General features: G+C 36.2%; 1 protein-coding gene and 1 long non-coding RNA gene across 5 annotated transcripts in view; one reads left to right on the forward strand and one right to left on the reverse strand.

Annotated features, from left to right (window-relative positions):
* Positions 1-25213, forward strand: part of Il1rap (interleukin 1 receptor accessory protein) — a 139134-nt gene that overhangs the window by 93834 nt on the left and 20087 nt on the right. For all 4 annotated transcript variants that reach the window (XR_011373535.1, XM_070029829.1, XM_070029830.1 and 1 more), the window contains exons 5-8: positions 2403-2568; positions 4604-4675; positions 8794-8920; positions 11580-11728. Coding sequence is in view for 3 of the 4 variants with exons in the window: in XM_070029829.1 (XP_069885930.1) it covers positions 2403-2568; positions 4604-4675; positions 8794-8920; positions 11580-11728 (514 nt within the window). In the remaining variant the exon portion in view is untranslated. The remainder of the gene's footprint in view (positions 1-2402; positions 2569-4603; positions 4676-8793; positions 8921-11579; positions 11729-25213) is intronic.
* LOC138832227 (uncharacterized) overlaps positions 1-25213 on the reverse strand; it is a 50916-nt gene that overhangs the window by 23314 nt on the left and 2389 nt on the right. The window lies entirely within an intron of this gene.

The raw sequence follows: 25213 nt of genomic DNA on the forward strand, positions 1-25213 counted from the left end.
ATTTGTGTCATAGATGATATTTTGATTTCTTCTACATTTCGTTGCTATAGTATAATAAAATTAGTACCAGCGAATGGGTACTTGCAAGAGGAAGGGTAGGGGTCAAAGGGAGAAGAGTAGATGAATGAAGGGGCAAGGGAGAGAATGCAGTCAAGAATTTATTGTATATACCACAAAATTAAGAAAAATAAGGGAAGCGGTGGGCTGAAGGGAGGGGTGAAAAATGTTGAAGGAATGACGTTGGCTATATAAACTTTTGTTAAATGGCAAAAAAGTCAATACATACCCTAAAATATTATGAAAAGCGAGGGAAGGAGTGGCTTGGGAAGGATGGGTAAGAATATTGAAAGGAGTGACATTGATTAAGATACGCTACATTCCTATACCGCTATGTTGAATGGCAACTCCTTTGTACAACTACTTATAGATAATTAAAATATTCAAAAAGTAAAGAAGAGAGAGGGAAAAGGTGGAAAGGGCAGGGATGGGTGATAATGCTGAAAGGGTGATATAGATCAAGATACATTGCAACAGGCCCAAAGAAACATAGAACCCATGGTTTCCCTTATTTGCAATAACTAGTGTATGTCTGAGACAAGCAGAAACGGTCAGATAAGTTGATGTTAGGTGAAATGAACCCCAAGATAAGGACTCAAATGGTTTTTCTTTCTTGCTATTGTTTTTAACATATTTCTTTGTTGCTTTGTATGTCCCTCCCCCACGGTATAACCCCTGCTTTCACTGTATTTGATGTTGGTATAATTTGTGGAAGGGAAGGGGGAAAAACAATTGTTTAACTAGGGATACAGGTGGACCCATTGCAACAATGAGATGTACAAAATGTTATGTCGAAAAACGAACTTACAACTTTGGCACGGGGGAGAAGGGGGAGGGAGGACAGGGGTGGGGGAGATGGGAAGGGATGGGAAGGGAAGAAACAAAGGAGGAGGCAACAATGCTTGATAAGAAATACACTCATTACCTTGCTCATGTAATTGTAACCCCTCTGTATGGTATTTTCACAATAAAAAAAAGAAAAATGAAATGAATTACAAAGAAAGAAAAAAATAAACTGCTTCATTAAATGGTACAACTACTTAAAACTAATAATAAATGTAGAATAAAAGAAAAAGAAAGCACTCTATAAATAAAATATAGTAATACAGCCAACTGTTAAATCTGAAAGATCTAAAATAGAACTCTACTCATTTTTCTAGGATGAAATGCAATTTTATCATTTAAACATCAATTAGGTCAGGTGAAATTATAACATTGAACCAGAAACAAATTATTCCATCTTGCTGAGTATAGATGCCTCACACTTATAATCCTATCTACTCAGGAGGTTAAGATCTAAGTATTGCAGTTCAAAATCAGTCTGGGCAAGAAAGTCTCTGAGACTCTTATCTCCAATTAAGAAGCAAAAATAAATAAATAAAAAAGCAGAAAACAGAGCAGATCTGTGGCTCAAATGGTAGAGGTCTAGTGTGAACAAAAAAGCTCAAGGACAGAGGGCTCAGGCCTTGAGTTCAAATTCAAGAATGGCAAAAACAAACACAAATGTTTATATCTTGATAAAGTACATAATATATATTTTTTTCAAATTTTAGGTGTAAATAATACTCAATTGTGAAACAGACTAAAGTCAAAGAAAGACAAAACTATTTGAAAATCACGGGTGCTGCTGGCTCACACCTGTAATCCTAGATACTCAGGAGGCTGAGAGCTGAAGACCATGGTTCAAAGCCAGCCTGGGCAGGAAAGTCTGTGAGACTCTTATCTCCAACAAACCACCAAAAAACCAGAAGTGGCTCAAGTGGTAGAGAGCTCACCTTGAGCTGAAAAGCTCAGGGACAGTGCCAAAGGCCAGAGTTCAAGCCCCATAATGGACACACACACACACACACACACACACACAAAATTGAAAATTATTGCGATGGCTAGCCTATAGCATGACCAAGACTGACCAAATCAGAGATCTAAGTTGGAGCCTCTTCTATCAGGTAGAGTAACTTGGTTGCAAGACTAATAGATTCACAGTATAACTGAAAAAAATAACTATTTTCTAAAGCAGTTGCTCAAATTTTCCATCTCGTTATTATTTCAAAATTTGAACTCGGCTTCACTATTAACCTAAGACCTGAGGGATTTGAATGGTGGATTCTCAGACAGGTAGCCTCAGCTTTTGAATCCGTGGCTTGGAATTTTAATTTCTTATTTTGTGTGTGTGTATGCAGAAAAGTTAACAACATTCATTTCATGTGCTCCTTGAAGAAACATTGTCCAAATACTCAACCAAAACTGGTTTGTGTAAAGAGCAGCAGAGATACTTGAAATCTTTGTGCAAGATGAGATGTTGAGCATAAAGTATCTAAACGTCAAACACTTTCTTCTCCTTCTAGGACTGCACGAAAATTGAGAATTTTCATAATGTGATCACTGAAGGTATAAACTTGAGCTTTCTCATCCCCTTCATTTCAAACAATGGGAATTACACATGTGTTGTTACTTATCCAGAAAATGGACGCATCTTTCATCTTACTCGGACTCTGATTGTAAAGGTGGTAGGTAAGCAGAATTCATCATTTGCGCGTTCATACCCAAATGAACCAGTCTTGTTACGGCACTTTGTTTCTTATATACAAGCGTGTCAACTGTATGAGACCTCCACCAGCCCCATGGCCTCCAGCTATTCCATGTTCAATAACTGGTTGCCTGGTTTCATATGTGAATGAATGAAGAAAAGACTGTTAGGGAAGACCCAGTGAATGATGTAAATAAAGTGTGTTAGCCAGGCATAATGGAACATGCTACCTTTCATCCCAACTTTGAGAGTCTGAGATAGGAAAATGGTGAGCGCAAGGCCAGCCTGGATTACATGTGAAGTTTAGGCCAGCTCAAGCTACATAGTGAGATGTTGAGCACTATACCCATCACTTGCTGTTTTCCAGTTTACATTCAAATAGTAAAGGTCCTTAGAAGTGCTGCAATACAGAAAGGTATTCTTTTTTTCTTTCAACTATTACACAGAGCAGTAATCACATGGATGAGCTTTCAACATTCCTCAGGTCTACTTATGGGATGGCCGTGATACTCTTATTTAAATATCTATGTATTTATTCATTTATTGATTACTTATTTGACCAGGTCTCAGAGTAGACACAGAGCATTTTGAGGAGAAATATTTAGGTAACAATCACAACAAATGACTACAGAGTATAAATTGAAAATATCATGACTTATTTTTCAATTAGAACAACTTGACATCTACATCTACTCCCCAACACACACACACACATACACACACACACACACACACACACACACACACACACACACACACACACACACACACGGACTACACAGGAAAAGCATATAGTAGTTTAGTATAGTATAGTATAACGTATAGTATAAATATAGTAAGTATAGTAAGTCAATCTCATATAAGCTTTGAAAATCATGAACTTTGGTCAAACAATCCAAGCAATCTCTGCTTGAAACATGGGAAAGACTCAACATGTTTTGTTTGTTTCTTGGCAGAGGAAAAAAAAACTTGCTTTTTTTGTACTTAACAACACTTCTGTCACCAAATGTGTGAATTTTCCACACTAAGCAATTCTCCATTTCTCTGCAAATACCATCTGTGTGTTGTACAGTTTAATTCATTTGGATACTAACCACCTGAAATGAACACAGACCCCACCAACTAAGGGCTCATTTCTATAAGACTGTCCCTATGCTTCCTTCAGATGCTATTTGCACGCAACTGCCTGGTTGTCCATGCCCCTGCCCCTCTTTGTTTTCAAATCACAGCTGCCCATCGCTTCCTCTCACTTACATTAGCTTCTAAAACTCAAGGAATCACCTTACTTACATTTACTAATTTCTTACAAGAAATTCAAGGGACCAGCATGTAAAGGCATGTAAAGGATTGTAGATGAGGGATCCTTGTTACATAACATTAGAGTACACTATCCACTGTCTGTCCTCATAGCTGGATGATTTGTTTACCAACCCCAAAGCTCTTCACAACTCACTGCTCAGGATATTCATTGAAGTACAATCACCTAGTGATTCATTGAACCATTTATATCAGTGATTAATCTAGTCTCCTCCCTCTTATTTCACCTCCCTGGAAGAGATGGGTTGTGACTGAACATCCCAGACCTTCCATTATGCCTTGATCTTTCTGATTCAAATCCAGAAGACTTCACTCTGAAGTCATCTAGGGAGCCACAACCAATATTCATCTGGTTATCATGTAAAGAGACATTCTTAACTCTTTCAGTTTCTAGGGTCTTAGAAATGCTTGGGTCAGATACTTGGGGACTTAGACAAAAGATGTTCATATTACCCATGATAGTCAGGAAATTAAAGGAGATTTCAGGAGGTCTGTCAGCCCTTAGTTAAAGAAGCCAAAATGGTTTTTACATTATGTGACCCTTTGCTTGTTAATGAATAAAGTGTAGTAAGTGAGTATAGTTTAGAATATGATCTTTCTCAAGAGTTGACAGATTGTGCCTGGAAGTTGGGCAAGGCTTCTCAGGAGATTGTTTTTAATGTCACTTTCTTTTTTTGTTTGTTTTTCAATCTTCTACCACAGGCTCTCCAAAAGATGCAGTGCCTCCTCAGATCTATTCGCCCAATGATCGTGTGGTATATGAGAAAGAACCAGGTAATTATAACTGTGCATCTAAATTTCAATTAGATTATCTTAAATACAAAAAAATTCAATGTCAGTTAAGTCAGTACAGTACAGTAAATGCAGTCACACACACACACAAACACACACCCACACACATACACATACACACCCACACACACAAATTTAAGCTGAAATGTCAGAAACCAAGGCTTCTGTGGATCAACTACATCATCCATCTTGAGGGCAACTAAAGGAGCCTCTGCTTTGAGCAGAACCTTCTCATTTTTTCCTTTGCTGGTTAGTGATTGCTTTACAAAAGGCTTTGGTTTATTGGAGCTGCAACATGAGCACAAGACAGACTCTCAACTTCTGATCTGCTGTGCAAAAGCAAAGGGTGGGATAGGAGGCAAGGCTGTATCATAGATAGAAATAGATAAAGCCAATACACCTGGATTCAGAGCACTTACAAATGCTAGTGTGTCTCTTTTGTTTCAGGCTAAACCAAAATCATTTATAACTTTTTTTTTATAAATTTTTTAAATAAATTTTTACTCAAGCCTCCCAAAATTAATTGAATAGAACACTGTAGAAAAATGTAAAATTTTCTACTCATATCATTTACAATAAAGCCATTCCAGGCACAATAAGAGATGTAAAAGAAATTTGTCTTAACATAGAGCTCTGTTTTCTGTTTTCTTTCCGTTGTCAGTTGTGGGGCTTGGACTCAGGGCCTGGGTACTGTTCCTGAGCTTGTTCACTCAAGGCTAGCATTGTACCACCTTGACATACAGCACCACTTCCAGTTTTCCAGTGGAACTAAGAGTTTCATGGACTTTCATGCCCTGTCTGGCTTCAAGCCTTGCTCCTCATATCTCAGCCTCCTGAGTAGCTAGGATTACAGGTGTGAGCCACTGGTGATCAGAGACATCTGTTTCAAGTGGTCAACATAGGTAGAGAATGACCATCAAAAAGAAAACATGTAGATCATTTTTCAAATATGATTTGCCTAGCAACAAGTAGTGAACACAGGAAGGGGGTTCTGCCAACCCAGGTCAAATTGCCTAGGATTAGCTCTGATTTTATAATATAAATATAAAAGTTCTCCCCACTGTCAGTAAACTTGCTAATCACAGAAATATGTCCAATCTACTTATACTTCAAAAATATTCCTGAATTTGTGTTTATTTCATTATCTTTAATGAAATATTGCTATAGAAACCTGGAGGGAAAGGCCAAAGTGCCATGCATTGGAATGGAATTTAACCACTAGTTAGATAAACCTAAGCTTAAATCAGAAGGACAACAGAATTTGTCCTCCAAAATTAAACATGTCTGGGGAGCAAACACAGTCAATATTAATAGCTAACCAGGAAACAGGCACAAAACAAAATTGTTCTGGGCAAACTGGGATAGAAGGTTCAGTCTAGGTCAATTTCTTAGCTACTACTTATTAATAATTTGACCTAGAAATGTTCGCTACTATCCAGAAGCTTGAGGTTTTGCCTCTGTGGAACATGAATTTTAAAAGCACCTCATCCTGTTTGATTAAAATTAAATGAGAATATTAATAGGTATCAATATTTAGCACCATCGCTTGTACAGAGTTCTGAGTGAGTGTGTTGGGTTGCTCTCGTTGCCGTTGGCTCTGTGTGAAGGTCTCCCTTACAGCATTATCCATCTCTAAAGAACAGCTAAAATTTTCTATTTATAAACTATGTCCTTTTCTTAATTTTTCATTTAGGACTTTTAGATTTCTTGTGTGCATGCATGTGTGTGTGCATGCGTGTGTGCGTGTGCATATGTGTGTGTACACACACGTGTGCACATCCTAGGGCTAGAACTCAGTGTCTGGGCATTGAACTTGAGCTCATTTGATCAAGGCTAGCACTCGACTATTTGATCCACAACTCAAATTTAGCATTTTTGATGGTCGTTTGAAGATGAGTCTCAAGGACTTTTCTGCCAGTGGCTGGCTCTGAACTGTGATCCTCAGATTTCAGCATTTGAGATGATAAGATTATGGTTATAAGCTACAGGCCCCTGGTAGTTCTTTAATATATATGTGTGTGTGTGTGTGTGTGTGTGTGTGTGTGTGTGTGTGTGTGTGTGTGTGTGTGTGTGTGTGTGTGTGTGTGTGTATATGTATGTATACACACACATATGCATCTGTTAATTGTATAAAGAGTGTTTCATTGTGACATGCTCATACAAACATAAAATATATCCTGATCAAACAGTCTCTTAAAATTCTCCATCCTCCCCTGAAGTCCTTAAAAATAAGTTCTATTGTGCTATTTTCATAGATGTACTTAAAATATTTAACCAAATCCACTCTCATTCAACCCTCTACATTGGGTCTTCCAATACCTACTGGTGCCCATCCTCCAACAGAGCTTGTTTTACTTTCACTGATTGATTGGTTTTTTCACTTTTTTTTTTTTTGTCAGTCATGGGGCCTGAACTCTGGGCCTGGGCACTGTCCCTCAGCTCTTCAGGTCAAAGCTAGTGCTTTATCACTTCAGCCACAGCACCACTTCTGGTTTTTTCTGCATATGTGGTATTGAGGAATCGAACCCAGGGCCTCATGCATGCAACACAAGCACTCTACCATTGAGCCAACTTTCCCAGCCTGTTTTTTTTTCTACTTTTTAAAAAACTGTATCTTAATTGTACAAAAGGGGTGATGCTATGGTATTTCACATGTGGGTATAATTTAACCAGGTTAACCTCTTCTCTTTCTCTTTTTCTTATCTCCTAACATCTTATCATTTAACAGATTGCAGTGAGATTCCTAATTGCCATCTTCATACATCAACATAATGTATCCCAGTATTACTCATCTTACTTAATTCTCTTTCCCTCTCCTTACTGTCCCTGTCTCCCAAACACTTCTTTGGTTCATTCATTCATTCATTCATTCATTCATGTTCTCTCCATATACACATGCATACACACACTCACACATACAAGCCTGAACATCTATATTTTAGGTCTATATTCCTCAAATGAGAGAAATCATGTGATAGTTGGATTTTTGAACCTGGTTTGTCTCATTCAATCTCATGATTTCAAATTCCATCCATTTTTCTGCAAATGACATTTTATGTTTTTCGTTCTGTCTACCAATGTTTCAGGCTATTTCCAAACCATATATCCTTTTTTATTGTTTCTTTCGAATAGTTTAGTAGAAGGGTTTTGATTTAGCTTGTTAGTTTATGTGTACAATGCCTTTTAATCAGTGTCATCCCTTCCATGACTTTGACCACGTGATTCAGTCTCTCTAAACCTGGCTTACTCCATTCAACATGATTTTTTCTAGATCCATTCCCTTCCTTCAAATGACTTGATATTATTCTTCTCAATGCATGAATACAATTCTATTGTGTATATATACAAACCATTTTCTTGACCCCTTCACCAATGGTAAGGCATCTGGGATGTTTCTGTGATTTGACTATTGTGAATAGCTGTACAACAAGTAGGAGTCTTCCTTGTATCTTAACTTACAATCTTTTGGATAAATGCCCCCAAATGGTTGCTGGATTATAGGATAACTCTATAATCCAGGAATACTATTCCTGGGCATATATAAAGTGGTTGCACTAGTGGGAGTTATTGAATGTGTTACAAAAGCTTGTTTCAAGATGAAGGTGCCTAGCTATTTCTCTGAGTAATATCATTATTGCATTTTCTTAGACCAAACCCACAAGATGGGGGATATTTCCTCAGCCACAAGGAGTGGCTGCAGAAATGTTTGATCAATATCTTCTAAAATATTGGTCAAATATATTTATATTGAGTAACATGGAACAGAACTTGAGAGCTGTATGATTAGAAAAAATACTATTAGAGCCTTTTTCAACAAATTCTGACATTTTAGAGCATATGGACTATATTAACATTGGTCATTCTAATAATTTCATATAAAATTGTTGGCCTTTTTTCTTCACTTTATTGTTTTGTGTATTTTATTGTGGAATGAACTATGGCACACATTGTCTTTTGGTAGATAACTAGGGAAATAGACCAATATATACATATGAAATGTCTTTCATTCAATGTAATGTTTCATTCAATATAAACACATGAAAGTTAAAAGTTGGTGTGTTAACTTCATCTTGTTTATTTTTTTTATGGTTTGCTATTAGGAGAGGAGCTGTTGATCCCCTGTCAAGTCTATTTTAGTTTTATAAAGGACTCCCACAATGAGATTTGGTGGACCATCGATGGGAAAAAGCCTGATGACGTCACTATTGACATAACCATTAATGAAAGGTATTACATGAGCATATGCATGCCAGGGGGACTATACTTTCTTCCTCAGGTTAATGTCCTTTGATGAGTACTAACCAATGAGTATCACAAATTAAATTTAGTGTAAGACTTTGAGTTTAAGCCTTTATACTGATGCAGTATGGTACAAACAAATAATTAATGAAGGCAACATAGTAGTTTGGACCTATTAATTCTAGATACTTAGGAGACTGAGATCATAACTGGATGCCAGCTGAACAAAAGTTTGCTAGACCCCTTCTCAGCCAACAAATGGGTATCGTAGCCCTTGTCTGTCATCCCAGGTATGTGGGCAACTGAAAAAGTGATGATCATGATTACAGATCAGTGTGGGGGTGGGGATGTACATGAGGCCTCATCTCAACAGAAGAGGTAGGATATGGGGTGGTAGGAGTCTATCATCACAGCTATAGTAGTAATTGTAAAATTGGAGAATCATGGTCCAGTTATAGACTAGACGAAAGTGAGATCCTATTATAAATAACCAGTGCAAAATTAGCTGACGGCATGGCTTGGAAACAGAATACCTGTCCTGTGTACAAATTACAATACTATCCCCCCTAAAAAAAGAGTTGAATGAAAAAGGTAATATTCATCAGTTTACCCACAGGAAATGTACCATATTCTTTTAAACCCAGCAAGTCTTTTCATATGTTGCTAATGTTCACTTGGAAGTAGATGGAATATGTATCCTACAAGAATGAAAAGGCCACAATGTAAGGTTAGACTGGGATACATGGAACTAGTTGTTTTCTCTTTCCCAGTCCTTCAGTATATGCCTCTGTGTTTGTACCTTAGATAATTATGGTTAGTTCTTTTATGGATGTAAATATTCATTTCCTCTTGTCTTCCTTCTGAAATATTTGATCATTTTTCTTACAATATTGGTCAAATACATCAATGTTCACTAAAATTTATTTTTTAAATGTATGGGAAATAACATAAGCTCACTATTAAAGTAATTACATGGTTATTCTGTGCTTAAATCAGCCTGATTTTGTAGGGAAGCTGACGAAGCAGAAAGAATGGGTGTTGCAAGACAGATGATTTCTCTGTAAATGAAGTATACAAGGCCAAAGGACAACTAGCTCACTGCTGCAGTGAATGTAATCAACAACGATGAACTATTTGACTGTTTTATCACCCATGTGCAAATAGGCTTAATGCTACTTGAAGTCAAAAGGCACTTCTTTCCTGAGTTCAGGCGTTTTTGCAGGAATTATAAAATGTCTACTTCGGGAAGATTTTATAGGCATAACAATGAAAGAACAGACATTTGAATATAATGTGATAAATTCGGTGACTAGGAAGGATTGGATGTTACAGGAGTAATTAATAAGGGACTCAGTCAAATTTTGAAATTAAGCAATCCTTTTCAGATGATGTAGCACAAAGATCAAGATTTGAAGGATGAGTAGAAATTGGGTGGATAAAGGAATATGGAAAGATTGTTTCTGGTAAATGAAGCATTAAAAGCAAAAGCCTGGAGATTAGAGAGACAGAGCATATTGAAGATACAAAAGGAGTGCTCTAAAATTGAAATTATTATTATTATTACTATTATTACTACCATTGCCTAATGGACTGATAAAAGACATGACTGGAAACTCCAAGAAGAGTTATTAGTATTTCAGAAATTCTGAATTCATAATAATAATTATGAATGAACCAGAAGGAAATTGGGTTGTTTCCCCCTTGCTGTGATCAAAACACATTCTCAATTCAAGAGAATGAGAGAGTTAAGCTGAGGGTAGACCAATGAGAGTCTTTAACCAAATTTTCATAAATAACAGTAACCTTGTTCCCAAGGAGAACATGGGCAGTGTTCAACTAACTATATGTGAGAAAGGTCTTTTTCTCTTTGGGTAATGTGGTTCAAATAATAGCAAATCTTAATCTTAGACCTAAAACATGTGATCTTTGTCTCACTGAAGTTTGGATGTATTTCTTTTCATGAAGTTTTCTTGCTTCAAGCAACCTCTTCTCTTTCTATATTAGAATTTAACTGTGGAAATTTCAGCCTCTTAGCCAAAATACTCTGCCTGTGTTCAGAATCTAAGATTTTGTAATCACTGGAGGTCAGCAATCATTACTGTGGGATGGTACTAATAGCCTACATGAATATTTCCTAAGCCATCTTCTAATGCTTATGCATTAAACCATTCAGTCCTCAGAATTTTTCATAAATTAATGCATGTATTGTATACTGTATGAGCATTACCATTTTCTTCTTTTACAAAACAGGAATGAAGATATGAAAATATTAGTTATTTTGCTCAAAGTACATAGTAGTAAGTGTTAAAAACCTGGACCCAAATTCAACTGGGTCTGGTCCCAGAAGATTCCTTCCATACTGGTTCAGCATCCAGCCTTAGAGGAGCCATGTTGCTATGCAGATAAAGCTGTAAGAGAAGCCAGTATTGAGATTCTATCTGGCATTAAGATAGTGTGGAGAGTTGATGGAAATGAGAGTTACCACCAAGCTTTGTTTCTATTCTAAACCACTACATTACAGGCAACCCTGCTTATCAGCATCCTGTCCATCTGCTCTCCCCTGGGTACCCTGCTTACTCGTGTGATACACACACAAGGCATGGCCTTGAGTCTCACTGATACTTTGATTTTCTTTTTTGGTACTTAGTGTAAGTTATTCTAAAACAGAAGATGAAACAAGAACTCAGATTTTGAGCATCAAGAAAGTTACTCTTGAGGATCTCAAGCGCAACTATGTCTGTCACGCAAGAAATGCCAAAGGAGAAGTTGACAGAGCAGCCAAGGTGAAGCAGAAAGGTAATGGATGTGCTCAGCAGATGAATCTGTGAACCCCAAATGTAACCTTGTGGTTACATGTGGCGAATAGGAAAACAAAAAATTGAGAACAGAGTTCCTGAACTTTGGCACAACAACCTGGCACCATAGTAATGAGTCCAAGATAAATGAAAAATCTTCAGAACAGATTTCAATCAATGTAAAGATGCACTAAATACAATTTCTGATAGTACTGGTAGCTTAGTGCTCAAATGTTACTGAAATTTACATGATTATAGTAGGCATAATTTTACATCTGTATAACCATGAAAATTGAAAAATAAAGTATTCTAAGTTACAAGGGATATGACAAAACTCTCAGAATCATATATTATTGGTGAATTACAAAGGAGCTTTTACAAATCATTGACAGCACAGTTCAAGAATCCTAAAAATGACCATATCATATGACCTAATGCTTTTGGAATTTTTCCTTCCTACATAGCAGAAATAGAATTATGCATTTGTAACTATTCTTAGAGGAACTGATAATAATGCGATGTAAATAGAAACTGTCTAATTGTTTGCAAGAAGTTAAGTGGATCATAAGAATACGTATTCCCAGAAAAAGATATAAACCACTTTAAGCCTGATCTATCAATACTCATGCCATTTTATATTTTTCAGTCTGTTCTTAAATTCATTTTAATATTTTATTATCTTTAAATAATTGTATAGTAACAAAGTGGTTTATGAATTCAATGTGTCTTGATCAATGTCATGCTTTCAACATTTTCACCCATTCCTCCCAAACTATCCCTTTCCTCACTCAAATAGTTTTACAGTGTACCACTGACCACAAGTGCTAAAATTATTTGAGATGTGATCTGAAATGTTAAATGAATTATATGTTAACATGACTAGATTTTTCTACAATAAATAAAATTTATCAAGTGCTCTTGTGTGAGCTGTTGCTCCTGAAACAGATTAAGATTCACTGTGGTTCTCTCCCCTAGAACAGAATCCCAGATAATCTCTTTGACAATGCTTTACAGTGTTTTGAAAGAAAGTAATGGTGTTATCCTACATGCCCTGATTAGTGTGCTCCAAAAGATCCTGGATCCTGGTGTATTCTAGAGCTTATTTATGTTTAAAGTTGAAAAACCTCCCTCAAGATTTTTATGTTTTTCATGGGGCCTAAATCCATTTTTGTAAAGTTGATGATTAAGAAGTCTGTACCCAAGCTTTTCCTTACATAAAAATGAGAGAGAAAGGATCTAGCCTTAAAATATCTATCACTCTGGAGAAGTCACAGTGGGTCTGTTCAGGATAAGCCATTACTTCTCTCCCCAGTGAAGCCTGAGTACATGCTGTTAGGTCCCTTTCACTGCTAATTCTTGACATTAGCCCTGTGAAGGATCATTATGGCACCTCCATGCATTATTTGTACTATAGATTTGGCCTGTCAGCACCCTGTGCATCTTAACTCTATGACCATGGGAACGTCTGTAAATCTCTCTGGGCCTCAATTACTTCATCTTCATTAGGCAAAAATAGCATCAATGTCTCATTAGCTAAGTGGTCAGAACAGGTGCAGTTATAAATACATATGATATCAAATGCTAAAAAAAGTTAGTTCTTATTATTTTTACAAAGATTTTTATCAGTGGATATTATTTGACAAGCACATTTAGAGTCAAAATAATGATCTAAGTCAACAAAATCAAGCTGATTTAGTTCAAGATCTCTTAGAGTCATTAATAAATGATATTTCATAACTGCAGCTTCAGAGGGTTGGATTGTTGTAGGTGGAATGTTTTCAAATATATTTGACTTCTAATTTCTTAAGGGTGTTCTGCAGTCTGTTCTGTTAATACGTTTATCTTGTTTTAGTTTGATAAGACTTTATCTTGTTTAACACAGTGTTAAATATGTTACAGCTACATGTCCTCCATTTTATTCTCCAGAAAATTTTTCTAGGCAATACATATTTCTCAATTTCTACACAAAAGCTGCCAAAATTTTGGTTGGTACTGTATTAATTTAACAGATAATTTGGGGGCAACTGAAGAAATAACAATATTGAGATTCGCTGAATCTCACTGATCTTTTCTGCTCATGGCTAGTGCTCAACTACTTGAGCAATAGGATTTGTCTGTCTGGACTTTCCTTGAACTGGGATCCTTAGATCTTAGCTTTCTGAGTAGCTAAAATTACTGGTATAAGCTACCAGTTGCTGGCTTAGTAACTTCTTGAAGTATTTGAGCATATAAGTCTTGAACACATAGTAGACAAATTTAGTTTTTGAATTAACATTTTTTATTTTGGTAATTATCCATTGATAAACATAAAAGTGCAATTAATTGATTTTTGTGTATTGACCTGATATTTTGACCATACTAAATATAGTAATAAAATCAATGTACGAAAGTGTGTTTTTTTGTTTGTTTTGTTTTGCTTTCTGTTTTGGGTTGCTAAAATATATCTATATGCTTGAACTTGTCATCATAAATGAATAGATCTTTATTTCTTCTTTTCCTAGTTTTATACCATTGATTATTTTTACTTCCTTTTGGCCTATGGTATAATGATCAATAGAAGTTACTACAACTGCTGTTTTGAATTGTTCCTAAATTTGAAGGGCAAGCATTCAGTTTGTATATGTTAAGTAAGATGTTGTTTATAGGCTTTTCTGTAGATGAATTATATTTGCATTAGGAGCTAACATTCTATTTCTAGTGTGCTGAACCTTCTTTCTCCTCTTTGCCTCCTTTCCTTCTCCTTTCTTTTCACCCTTTCTCCTTCTCTTCTTCCTTCCCTTCCTCGCATTCCCTCTCCCCCCCTTTCTTCTCTCCTTCTTTTCCTTGTATTGAGTATGTTTTGTTGAATTCTTACTTCAGTATATTGAGAAAGCCTTGGCTTTTTCTTTTTCTCATTTGTCCTTGTGATGATTTATAGTAATTGTTTTAAAATGCTTATCCAATCGTGCATTCTTACACTAACCCTCCATACCATCATAATGTATTGACATAAAAAGTCAATATAAAAACTACTGCCAGACTGGATTTGCTAATACTATGTTACAGACTTCTGCTCACTTTAAGGGTTTTTCTCAGACCTTTCAATGTAAGGGATTCTGATTTATCATTTTCTTTTACTATCAATTTTTGACTAATGGCAGAGTTGTGCTAGCCTCATGAAAGGAGTTATTTTGCTCTAATCTGAAAGACTTGCAAAATTAGTATTTATTTCTGGGTCAGATCTTCATAAAATTACTTATTTAACTATCTAGGCTCGGTATTTTCTTTATTAGAGAGCTTTCAATTATATATTAAGTTTCTTCAGAGGTTTTTCAGATTTTCCATTTCTTTGTATGAATTTTGGGAATCTTTTCTTCTAGGATTAAAAACATATTATGAAGGTGATGTACAAAAGCGTACAGTTACATGATTCAGGTAATGAATGAGTAGATTTCCCTTTGAACAGTGTCATCCCCTCCCTCATTCTCTCCAAATTTTTCCTCTCATGAATTTCATCCCTCCCCCCATAATTGTACAGTGCATTTCCAACAAAGTGTCTGGTGAGTTTCACTGCTGAATTGGTTCATCCTCTGTCCCACCATTTCTGTGTTTCCCTTCCCCTCCCCAAATCAGATAAACTTACATACAAGACAAAGGGCACACAAATTAAAAACAATGACAGAAAGGAATTAACCAAAGGAGAACAAAGAGAACTGCAAACAGAATAATAAAAAGAAAAACTTTTCTCTGCCATTTCTTGGAGTTCATTTTGATAAGCATCATTTTATATGATCTTATGTAAATAGTTGTTGAACCCTTGAAATCCTCTCCTAAGAATGTGTGAGTGTTCAGATTGCTGTTTATTTAATCATGTCCAGGTAATTATTTGACTTTTACTTTCCATTGGGTTCCTTGTATATTTATAGGCACATTCTAGTTATTACAAGGGAAGGAAACCGTGCAGCCAATGTTTCTTTGGGTCTGGCTTACTTTGTTTAGTATAATTTTTCCAAGCCTTTCCATTTCCTCACAAATGTGGCAATGTCATTCTTTCTGATGGAAGCATGAAATTCCATTGTGCATATATACTACATTTTTTTTTGATCCATTCATCCACTGAGTGGCATCTGGGTTGATTCCATCTCTTGGCTATGGTAACCAATTCTGCAATGAACATGGACATGCTAGTGGCTTTAGTGGTTAATTTGATACATACCCGAAGCGGGATTGTTGGGTCATAGGGAAGCTATATGTTTAATCTTTTGCGGAACCTCCATACTGCTTTCCAAAGTGGTTGACAAGTTTACATTCTCATCAAGGTAGTAGTGTTCCTTTTGGCTACATCCCTGCCAGCATCTGTTATTGTTAGTTTTCTTGATAATGGTCATTCTAACTGGGGTGAGATGGAATCTCAGTGTTTTGATTTATATCACTTTTCTGGCCAGAGAAATGGAATATCATCATGTGTCTATTGGCCATTCTTATTTCTTTTTTGGAGAAGTCTCTCTTTAAGTCTTTAGCCCATTTACTAATTGAGTTTTGTATCTTTGAGGATTTGTTTTGGGGAGGTTTAATTTATTGATCTCTGAGTATATTTTAGATATGAGCCCCTTGTCTGATGCATAGCTAGTAAAAAAAAATTTCCCATTATGTGGACTATTTATCATGCTATGTACTTTGTCATTCAGAACTCTTCAGTTTGATGGCATTCCATTTATCCAGTCTTTCTTTGATTTGTTGTGATTCTGGATCTTTACTTAGGAAGTTTCAACATGTGTCTAGGAATCCTACTGTTTCCTCTATCCCTTCCTGTAATATTTGCAAGGTCTCTGGTCTTACATTAAGGGTGTTGATCTATTTGGAGTTGATTCTGGTGCAGGGTGATATATAAAAATCTAACTTCAGTTTTCTACATGTATATAGCCAATTTTGCCAGGACCATTTGTTGAAGAGGCTGTCTTTCTTCGATGGTGTGTTTTGGGGTTTTTTGGATCTGGTTGTGGGGCCTGAACTCTGGGCCTGGGCACTGTTCCTCAGCTCTTCAGCTCAAGACTAGCACTCTACCACTTGAGCCACAGCGCCACTTCCGGCTTTTTTTTTTCTGCTTATGTGGTGCTGAGAAATCGAACCCAGGGCCTCAGGCATGCAAGGCAAGCGCTCTACCACTGAGCCACCTTCCCAGCCCTCCATGATGTGTTTTGAGCTCCCTTATCAAATATTAAATGGTTATAAGTCTGTGGGTTCATTTCTGGATCTTCTATTTTATTCCATTGGTCCTTAGGCCTATTCTGATGCCAATATCAAGCTTTTTTAAATGAGTATGGTTTGTAATAGAGTTTGAAGCTTGGAATTGTATTCATCCTGCGCTGTTTTTCCTGCTAAGGATTGTTTTTGCTATTGTAGGTCTTGTATTATTCCATGTGAATTTTGTTTCTTCTATATCGCTGAAGAATGTTATTGGGATATTGATGGGTATTGCATTAAATTTGTAGATCCTTTTGGGCAGTACTGCCATTTTCACAATGTTAATCCTTCCAATCCAGGAACATGGGAGGTTTCTCCACTTCTTTTAATTTGCTTTAACTTCCTTTTTAAGGTTTTTAAAGTTTACATCATTGAGGTCCTTTACTTCTTTGGTTAATTCTTAGGTATGTTATTTGTTTGAGGCTGTTAAAAAAGGAGTTGCTTTCTTAATTTCAGCATTGCTCTTCTCATTATTGGCTTACAGAAAAGCTACTGATTTTTGTGGGTTAATTTTATACCATGTTACTTTGCCAGAGTTTCAGATCAACTCAAGTAACTTGGAAGAGGAATTTACATGGTTCTTTATGTCATCTGCAAAAAGGGAGAATTTTACTTCTTTTCTTGTTTGAATCCCCTTTATGCTTGTCTCTTGCCTTATTGCTCTAACAAGGAATTCCAATACTATATTGAAGAGGAGTGGAGAGAGCAGACATCTTGTCTCTCTCTTGATTTTAGAGGAAATGGTTTTAACTTTTCCCCATTAAGTATAATGCTGGCTGAAGGTTGTTATACCGAGCTTTTATTATATTGAGGAATTTTCCATGGGTTCTTAGTTTCTCCAGAGCTTTCATCATAAGGGGTATTGGATCTTGTCAAATGCTTTTTTTGTCTCTATTGAGATGATCATGTGGTTCTTGTCTTTGCTCCTGTTGATGTGTTGAATTACATTAATTGACTTACATATATTGTACCAGTTTTGCATCCGTGGAATGAATCCCATTTGAACATAGTGTATGGTATTTTTGGCTAGTTGTTGAATTTGGTTGGCCAGAAAGCATTGCGTAGATATTCATCCAAGAGATGGGTCTATAGTTCTTTTTCTTTGATGAGTCTTTGCTTTGTGTGTTAAAACAGGTAGGAAATGTCTGTTATCTGGCACCTACCATTTCTGCAGCACACTTTGGTGTGGGCAGTACTACCACAGATCTGGAATCAGTAGCCTACCCAGTTTCTAATTCCTTCTCTGAGCCCCACCTGAAATCACCCTCAGCTTTTACTACCAGTCCAGTTTTTTTTAATTTTGTTTTTGTTTTTTTCCAGTGGGCTTTTAGTGACTGTTGGTTTTGTAATTCCAAGGTTCTTGGTGGGGATTGCTCCCTGCTGAGGGGTGGTGCTGCCTCCTCCTGGCTGGTCCTTATGTTTTCCAGCAGAGGGGGCTGGGGGGAGGGAGGGAGAGGCCTGCAAGGGGATCAGATTCCTTTGCCCTTTTCAAATGGGGCACCACTTCTCCAGCAACTGTGTTCATCCAGGTGTTCCACTTTCCAATATGGCTTTCTTCTGGAGTAGAGGTAGGGGTTCCTTTTCAGATATGGATGGAAAGGGGGGATGTCTGTTGGGGGTACTCACACTTTCCGTTGATGCTTGGTCATAGGTTGACATAGGTCAGATTGATTTATCTTTCTGATGAATTGACTCTTCGATTAAAAAACATTTGTGGTTTTTCTATATTATTCTGCATGTTATATTAATTTAACCTCTTCAGCGTTCATCATTTAGTATTTTCATAGTATATTCTTCTCTATTTTTCATCGACTAGAGACTTTGTATTGAATATATTGCCTATATATAACATTTTGTTGGGTCTTGGAATTTTTTTAAATGATACTTTCTGTCTTTTAACTTTAATATTTAATCTACTTACCTTTAATATAATTACGTATTGCCTTTAATCCTATTATCTTGCTATCTATTGTCTGCTTCATTTACTCTGTATTTTTCTTTTTTCCTTTCTTCTTTCAGTTTATCATCACATTTTTCTTATTGGTTCTGCTTCTTTGGTATTTTTATTTATTTATTTATTTTAAATTTTTATTTTTATTTTTTGTGAACACACTGTACAGAGGGGTTACAATTACATGGGCAGGTTAATGTGTACATTTCTTAGCAAGCATTGCAGCCTCCTTTGTTTACCCTTCACATCCCTTCCCAGCCTCCCCTCCTCACCCCCCAACTCAATCCTCCCCGATTTCCGCCCCCCCCCCACATTGTAAAGCTTGTTTTCGACATGACAACTTGTACTTCTCATTGTTGCAACAGGTCCACCTGTATCCTTAAACGACTTGTTTTTCCCCATCTCCACTACAAGTTATACTGACATCAAATATAGTGAAAGCAGGGGTTATACTGTGGGGGAGGGACATACAAAGCAACAAAGAGATAATCTTATAAATGCATTAGAAACAAATGCATGAAAGGAAAAAAACATTAAAATACATATCTAAGGATTTATTTTCCTAACATCACATTATCTGACCTTTTCCGCTTGACTCATACATATACTAGATATTGCAAATAAGGGAAACCATGGGACCTATGTTTCTTTGGGCCTGGCTTACTTCACTTAATATAATTTTTTCCAAGTTTTTCCATTTCCTAACAAATGGGGCAATGTCATTCTTTCTGATGGAGGCATAGAATTCCATTGTGTATATATACCACATTTTCTTGATCCATTCCTCTACTGAGGGGCATCTGGGCTGGTTCCATATCTTAGCTATGTTAAATAATGCTGCAATAAACATAGTTGTGATGGTAGCTTTAGTGTGGTCTTGTTTGTAAACCTTTGGGTAAATGCCCAAAAGTGGGATTGCTGGCTCATAGGGGAGCTCTATGTGAAGTCTTTTGAGGAACCTCCATACTGCTTTCCAAAGTGGTTGAACAAGTTTACATTCCCACCAACAATGAAGTAAGGTTCCCTTCTGTCCACATCCCCTCCAGCATCTGTTGTTGTTAGAGTTCTTGATTTTTGCCATTCTAACTGGAGTGAGGTGGTATCTCAATGTTGTTTTGATTTGCATTTCTTTTATGGCTAGGGATGTTGAACATTTCTTCATGTGTCTATTGGCCATCCTTCTTTCTTCTTCAGAGAAGTTTCTCTTTAAGTCTTTAGCCCAATTATTTATTGGGCAGTTGTTTCTTTGAGGATTTGTTGTTGGGAGATTTAATTTTTTGAGTACCACGTATATTTTAGATATGAGACCCTTGTTTGTTGTATGGCTAGTGAAGATCTTCTCCCAATCTGTGGGCTTTCTATTGATCTTGCTAGCTATGTCCTTTGCCATGCAGAAGCTCTGCAACTTTATGCAATCCCATTTGTCCAACGTTTCTTTGATTGTTGTGTTTCCGGGACTCTATTCAGAAAATTTCGGCCTGAGCCAAGGAGACCTAGGGTTTCTCCTATTCCATCCTTTAATGTTTTCAGAGTGTCTGCTTTGACTTCGAGGTCTTTGATCCATTTGGAGTTGATTCTGGTGCAGGGTGATATATAAGGATCTAGCTTTAGTTTTCTACAAGTAGTTAACCAATTTTGCCAGCACCATTTACTGAAGAGGCTGTCTTTCTTCCATTCTATTTTTTTAGCTCCCTTATCGAAGATTAGATGGCTATAGGTCTGTAGGTTCATTTCTGGGTTTTCAATTCTATTCCATTGGTCCTGAGGTCTATTCTTATGCCAATACCAAGCTGTTTTGATTACTATGACTTTATAGTAGAGTTTGAAATTTGGTTTCTTTGGTATTTTTGTTGTGTTATTCTTTTCTCTTCAATGCATAATGATTTTGAGCTAGTTGTTTACCTTGAAGTAATTGCTATGATGTTGCAATTGCACACATTTCTTCCCTCTTTTACATTCTGTTGTTATAATACATTTTAGTGTTCCATATATTATAAAGTACCACAATGTATTGTTATTATATTTTCTTTAAATAATTATCTTTTAATAAAGTTAACTGAGAGGAAATATTTTTTATTTCTTTTCATACTTTCCATTTCTGGCACTATATATTCTTGGTTGCATTTGTCAGTGAACTCTCTGATACTTCTGGTAAATGCTCTCACCTTTGTTTAATTCAGGAACATCTTATTTCTTTTTAATTTTTACATTTCAACCTTTACTAAGATAATTTGCAAATGCTTGGAAGATTGAATTTCACTTTTCTAGATTTTTATCATTAAATTTTGTTAATTTTGATCTCTCACATATCTGTTCCTTTTTGTTTCCATCCAAAAATCCATTGTTGTTGTTTTTGTTTTTGTTGTTTACCACTATCAGGATGTAAACTCCAGTTTCCCCATCTTGTTTGCTCTACCACTTGAGCCTCACCTCCAGCTGATTTGCTGATTACTTTTAGGAGAGTGTCAGATGGAGTTTTCTTTCTGGGCTGCAAAGTGTCACAATTGAGAAGGGATGGGAAGGGGACAAAAGGAGGCAACAATGCTTGATAAGAAATGTACTCGTTATCTTGCCCATGTAATTGTAACCCCTCTGTACGGTATTTTCACAATAAAAAAAAAGAATCACAATTGACTGGATCTCACCCACCTAAAGAGATAGGGTTACAGGAATAAACCACTGATTTCAGTCCATCTAACTTTCCTGATACCTTTCAAAGTAGTTGAAATGTTAATGCCTCAATATGTAACTATCTTATTATTGAGATTTTAGTGCTTATTCATAGTTCTCTTAGCTGGCTTTTAGGTAGACCTTGAACAAAGTATACAATAGTGTAACTTAATTGTATTATATGGTAACTTTTGAGAAATGCTTATATCTGCATAGCCTATATGTTTATACAGAATGATCACTACCACTGTTAGGAGTAACTCCCTGAGTTTTCCTTCATCACTTAAATCCTACTACCCACACCTCTCCCTCCCTGGCAGTACAAATATTTTGCATTTCCTTTTCAGAATATATATTTATTTCTAGAACTTTACATAATACAGGGACCTATATAGATGTACTATTATATGTTTGCTTTTCATTCAGAAAATATTTTTGATATTCATCCACCCTGTTGTGTCTTTCATTCATTGGTTCCTTTGATTTGTTGAGTCATTCTTTTTGAGAGAACGTATACATTTTGCTTATTTATTCTCCAGGTAATAAACACTTATATTGTGTCTATATTAGGGGTATTTTAAATAAAGCCTCTCAGAATGCTCTCATCCAAGCACTGTTTTATAAACTTTGTTTTTGCTACTCTTACATGAATACCAATAAATGAATAATTTGGCTTAGCTTTTTCTATATCAGCAACTTCAGACCATTTCCCCCAAGTGCCTCTGTCATTCTACACTGCCACTAAAGCACATGCACACCACCACGACTTGATGTTGTCATGTTTGGTGTAGTAGTATCTTTGTGCAGTTTTTTTTCCATTTCCCTAGTTATAAATACAGATCACTTATCCATGTGCATATTTAGTCATCTCCATGTTTTTGATGTGACTATTAAAATGATTTTTTCATTTTATTGATGTATCATTGTTTTTGTGTATGTGTTTGGGTACGCTGTGTGTTTATGAGAGAGAGAGAGAAGAAAGAGGAAAGAGAGAAAGAGAGAGAGAGAGAAAGAAAGAGAGAGAGAGAGAGAGAGAGAGAGAGAGAGAGAGAGAGAGAGAGAGAGAGAGAGAACTCAGTTTGAACTTAGATCCTGAATACCCTCCCTAAACTTTGTTGTTCAAAGCTAGTTCTATACCACTTCAGCCACACCTCCACTAATAGCTTTTTTCTTTTTCTTTTAATTAGTCATGGGGCTTGAACTCAGGGCTTGGGTGCTATCCCTGAGCTTTTTTTTTTTTTTCTCAAGACTAGTTCTCTGCTATTTTGAGCCATAGCGCCACTTCCAGTTTTCTGGTGGTTAATTGGAGATATGAGTCTCATGGACGTTTCTGCCTAGGCTGGCTTTGAAACACATCCCCAGATTTCAGCCTCCTGAGTAGCTACAATTATAGGCATGAGCCACTGGTGGCCAGCCACTTCCAGTTTTTTAACTGGTTGATTGTAGAAGTGTCTTAAAGACTTTCCTGCCTGGGTTGGTTTCAAACTAAGATCCTTAGATCTTATCCTCCTGAGTAGTATTTGTGATCAAGCTTTTTGTCCATTTTTTAATTGATTGTTTTGCAGGTTTTATTTTTGAATTGTAGAATTTCTTCTAAATAGCAGTGTTTTGGCAGATACTTGCCTTATAAATACATCTTCGCTCTGTTTCTTTTGTGTTTTTTTTTTATGTGAAAATATTCCTACATTTTATTAATTATATTATCATGTTTTTCTTTATTGAGTATTGTGTTCTGTATTTTAGGGAAGCCTCAAAATATAAAGTGGTACTATTTGTTTAGATATTTGACCTACTTCTAAATATTATTTTTAATGAATAAATGGAATAGGAATTGAAGTTAATTTTCTTTTTTGTATAAATTTCCAGTGATTTCAACATGACTTGTTAGTCTGATGTTTTTATTAATTTTCACTGAATATATAATTTTAGGCTGAAACTTTTTTCCTTTTTCTGTCGGTTAAAACGATTATTTAATTTAACATTTAAATTCAAATATCTTTTCTGTAGAACTAGACTGTACCTTCTTCTACAGAACAGTCTGACATTTCTAGTTAGATTTAAAAATAAGATTTTTGAGCCTAAGTGATATGAACTTAGCTATCTTCCACCCTTGTTCATGCTGTTAGAGTTGTTCAGTTTCTAGATACTTTTCCTTGCCTAACTTATATTATGTTAGCCATACACAATGTTCTATTTGGCCAAAAAAGCAACATGAACCCATACCAATTTCTTTAGTTTCATTTTTTTTTTTTTTTTACAAAATTCTCTTCACTCGGATGCATTCAATCCAGCACAATCATCCTGGAAAACTCTAATTTCTCTCTTCTTAGCTCAGTGCAATCATTGTCTATTTTGGGCTTTTCTTTTTATGAGCCACAACCCAACCATATATCTCCATGCAAAAAGCCAGAGTGATCATTGGATTCATCCATTCTGAATCTTATTTTCTCACAGACCATATTCCTAGGCTATAATTTGACGATTATGGAAGGAAGGCTAACATCCAGTATCAATTATTCCCCTAAGGAAAAAAAAAATGATGAAATCCAAAATACAGAAGTTTTAACATATTACAGTAGCTAAATCTAGTCAAGCCTGGAGTCAGTTCAGCAAATCACTTGCTTACCATCATTTACATAGATCATTTTCTCTGTAATTCTGGGAAATGATTATTACCACATTTTCAAAATTTACCCAGAAGCTCCAACAACATAGCAGGAGAAACTCCAGTTCTATGGCATGGAACATTTGAAAGCTTAAGTAGCTGGCATTTCATGGGAGGAAAGTTCCAATTACAATAATGAGAATGAGTAGCTTAGATTTCCAAGGATAAACATAATTGTAGATCTAGAACACAAAGCAAGGGCACAAAACTAGCGCTAATTTGTTATAGTCTTTTAACCAATCATGGTCAGCTGGCAATTTTGGATTTGCTGCCAATTTTCACTATAGAACTGAAAAAGAATTGGAGGGAATTCTGATTTAGGGAACAGCAACAAGCAAATAGTGGTATACTGGGTTAGACTATAAATGAATCAATGAGAGGAGTCCAGGAGTCCAGTTTGGTCAAATTACATCACCACTTTCTGATTAGAAATGCTTTTGACTGAGATTGCATCAGATTAAAATCACTGAACTAAATGCCAGAGGTTGCAGAGGGAGAGACTGCAAACTGGGTGGAAGGTAGCTCCTTTCCTGGAAGCCAGCAGTGCTTTCTGCAAGGGCCTTGGGAAGCATCTCTGTGTGTGACCAGCTGGTGGATTATTTATTTTAAAGGTCTAATTAGAAAAGTAGCATTAGAGACTCCTTGATAACAAGAAGGCTCTACAAATTACAACCAGGGTATATGATGCATATGACTGTGAGAACCAACACAAAAGTTTTAAATCCCCATTAGAGATTAAATAAGCAATAATAAAACAAATGTGGCAGAGAGAAAATTATGAGGGTAATTGATCTGTTGGTCATGAAGCAAGATCTCTGTTGACATTTAGAAAATATCCATTTCAGGTAAGTACAGCCAATGACTTTCCCTCCCCCTTTTCCATGTACCCATTACCAAAGAGCCAAAGTAACTGAGAAAGTAATGAAAATAGCAATGTGCTGTTAACACGAAATGGAAAATACTAAGTATGCAATGGC

Source organism: Dipodomys merriami, unplaced genomic scaffold (genome assembly GCF_024711535.1).
Source record: "Dipodomys merriami isolate MVZ:Mamm:240054 unplaced genomic scaffold, mDipMer1.0.p SCAF_2, whole genome shotgun sequence".
Classification (NCBI taxonomy): Eukaryota; Metazoa; Chordata; class Mammalia; order Rodentia; family Heteromyidae; genus Dipodomys; species Dipodomys merriami.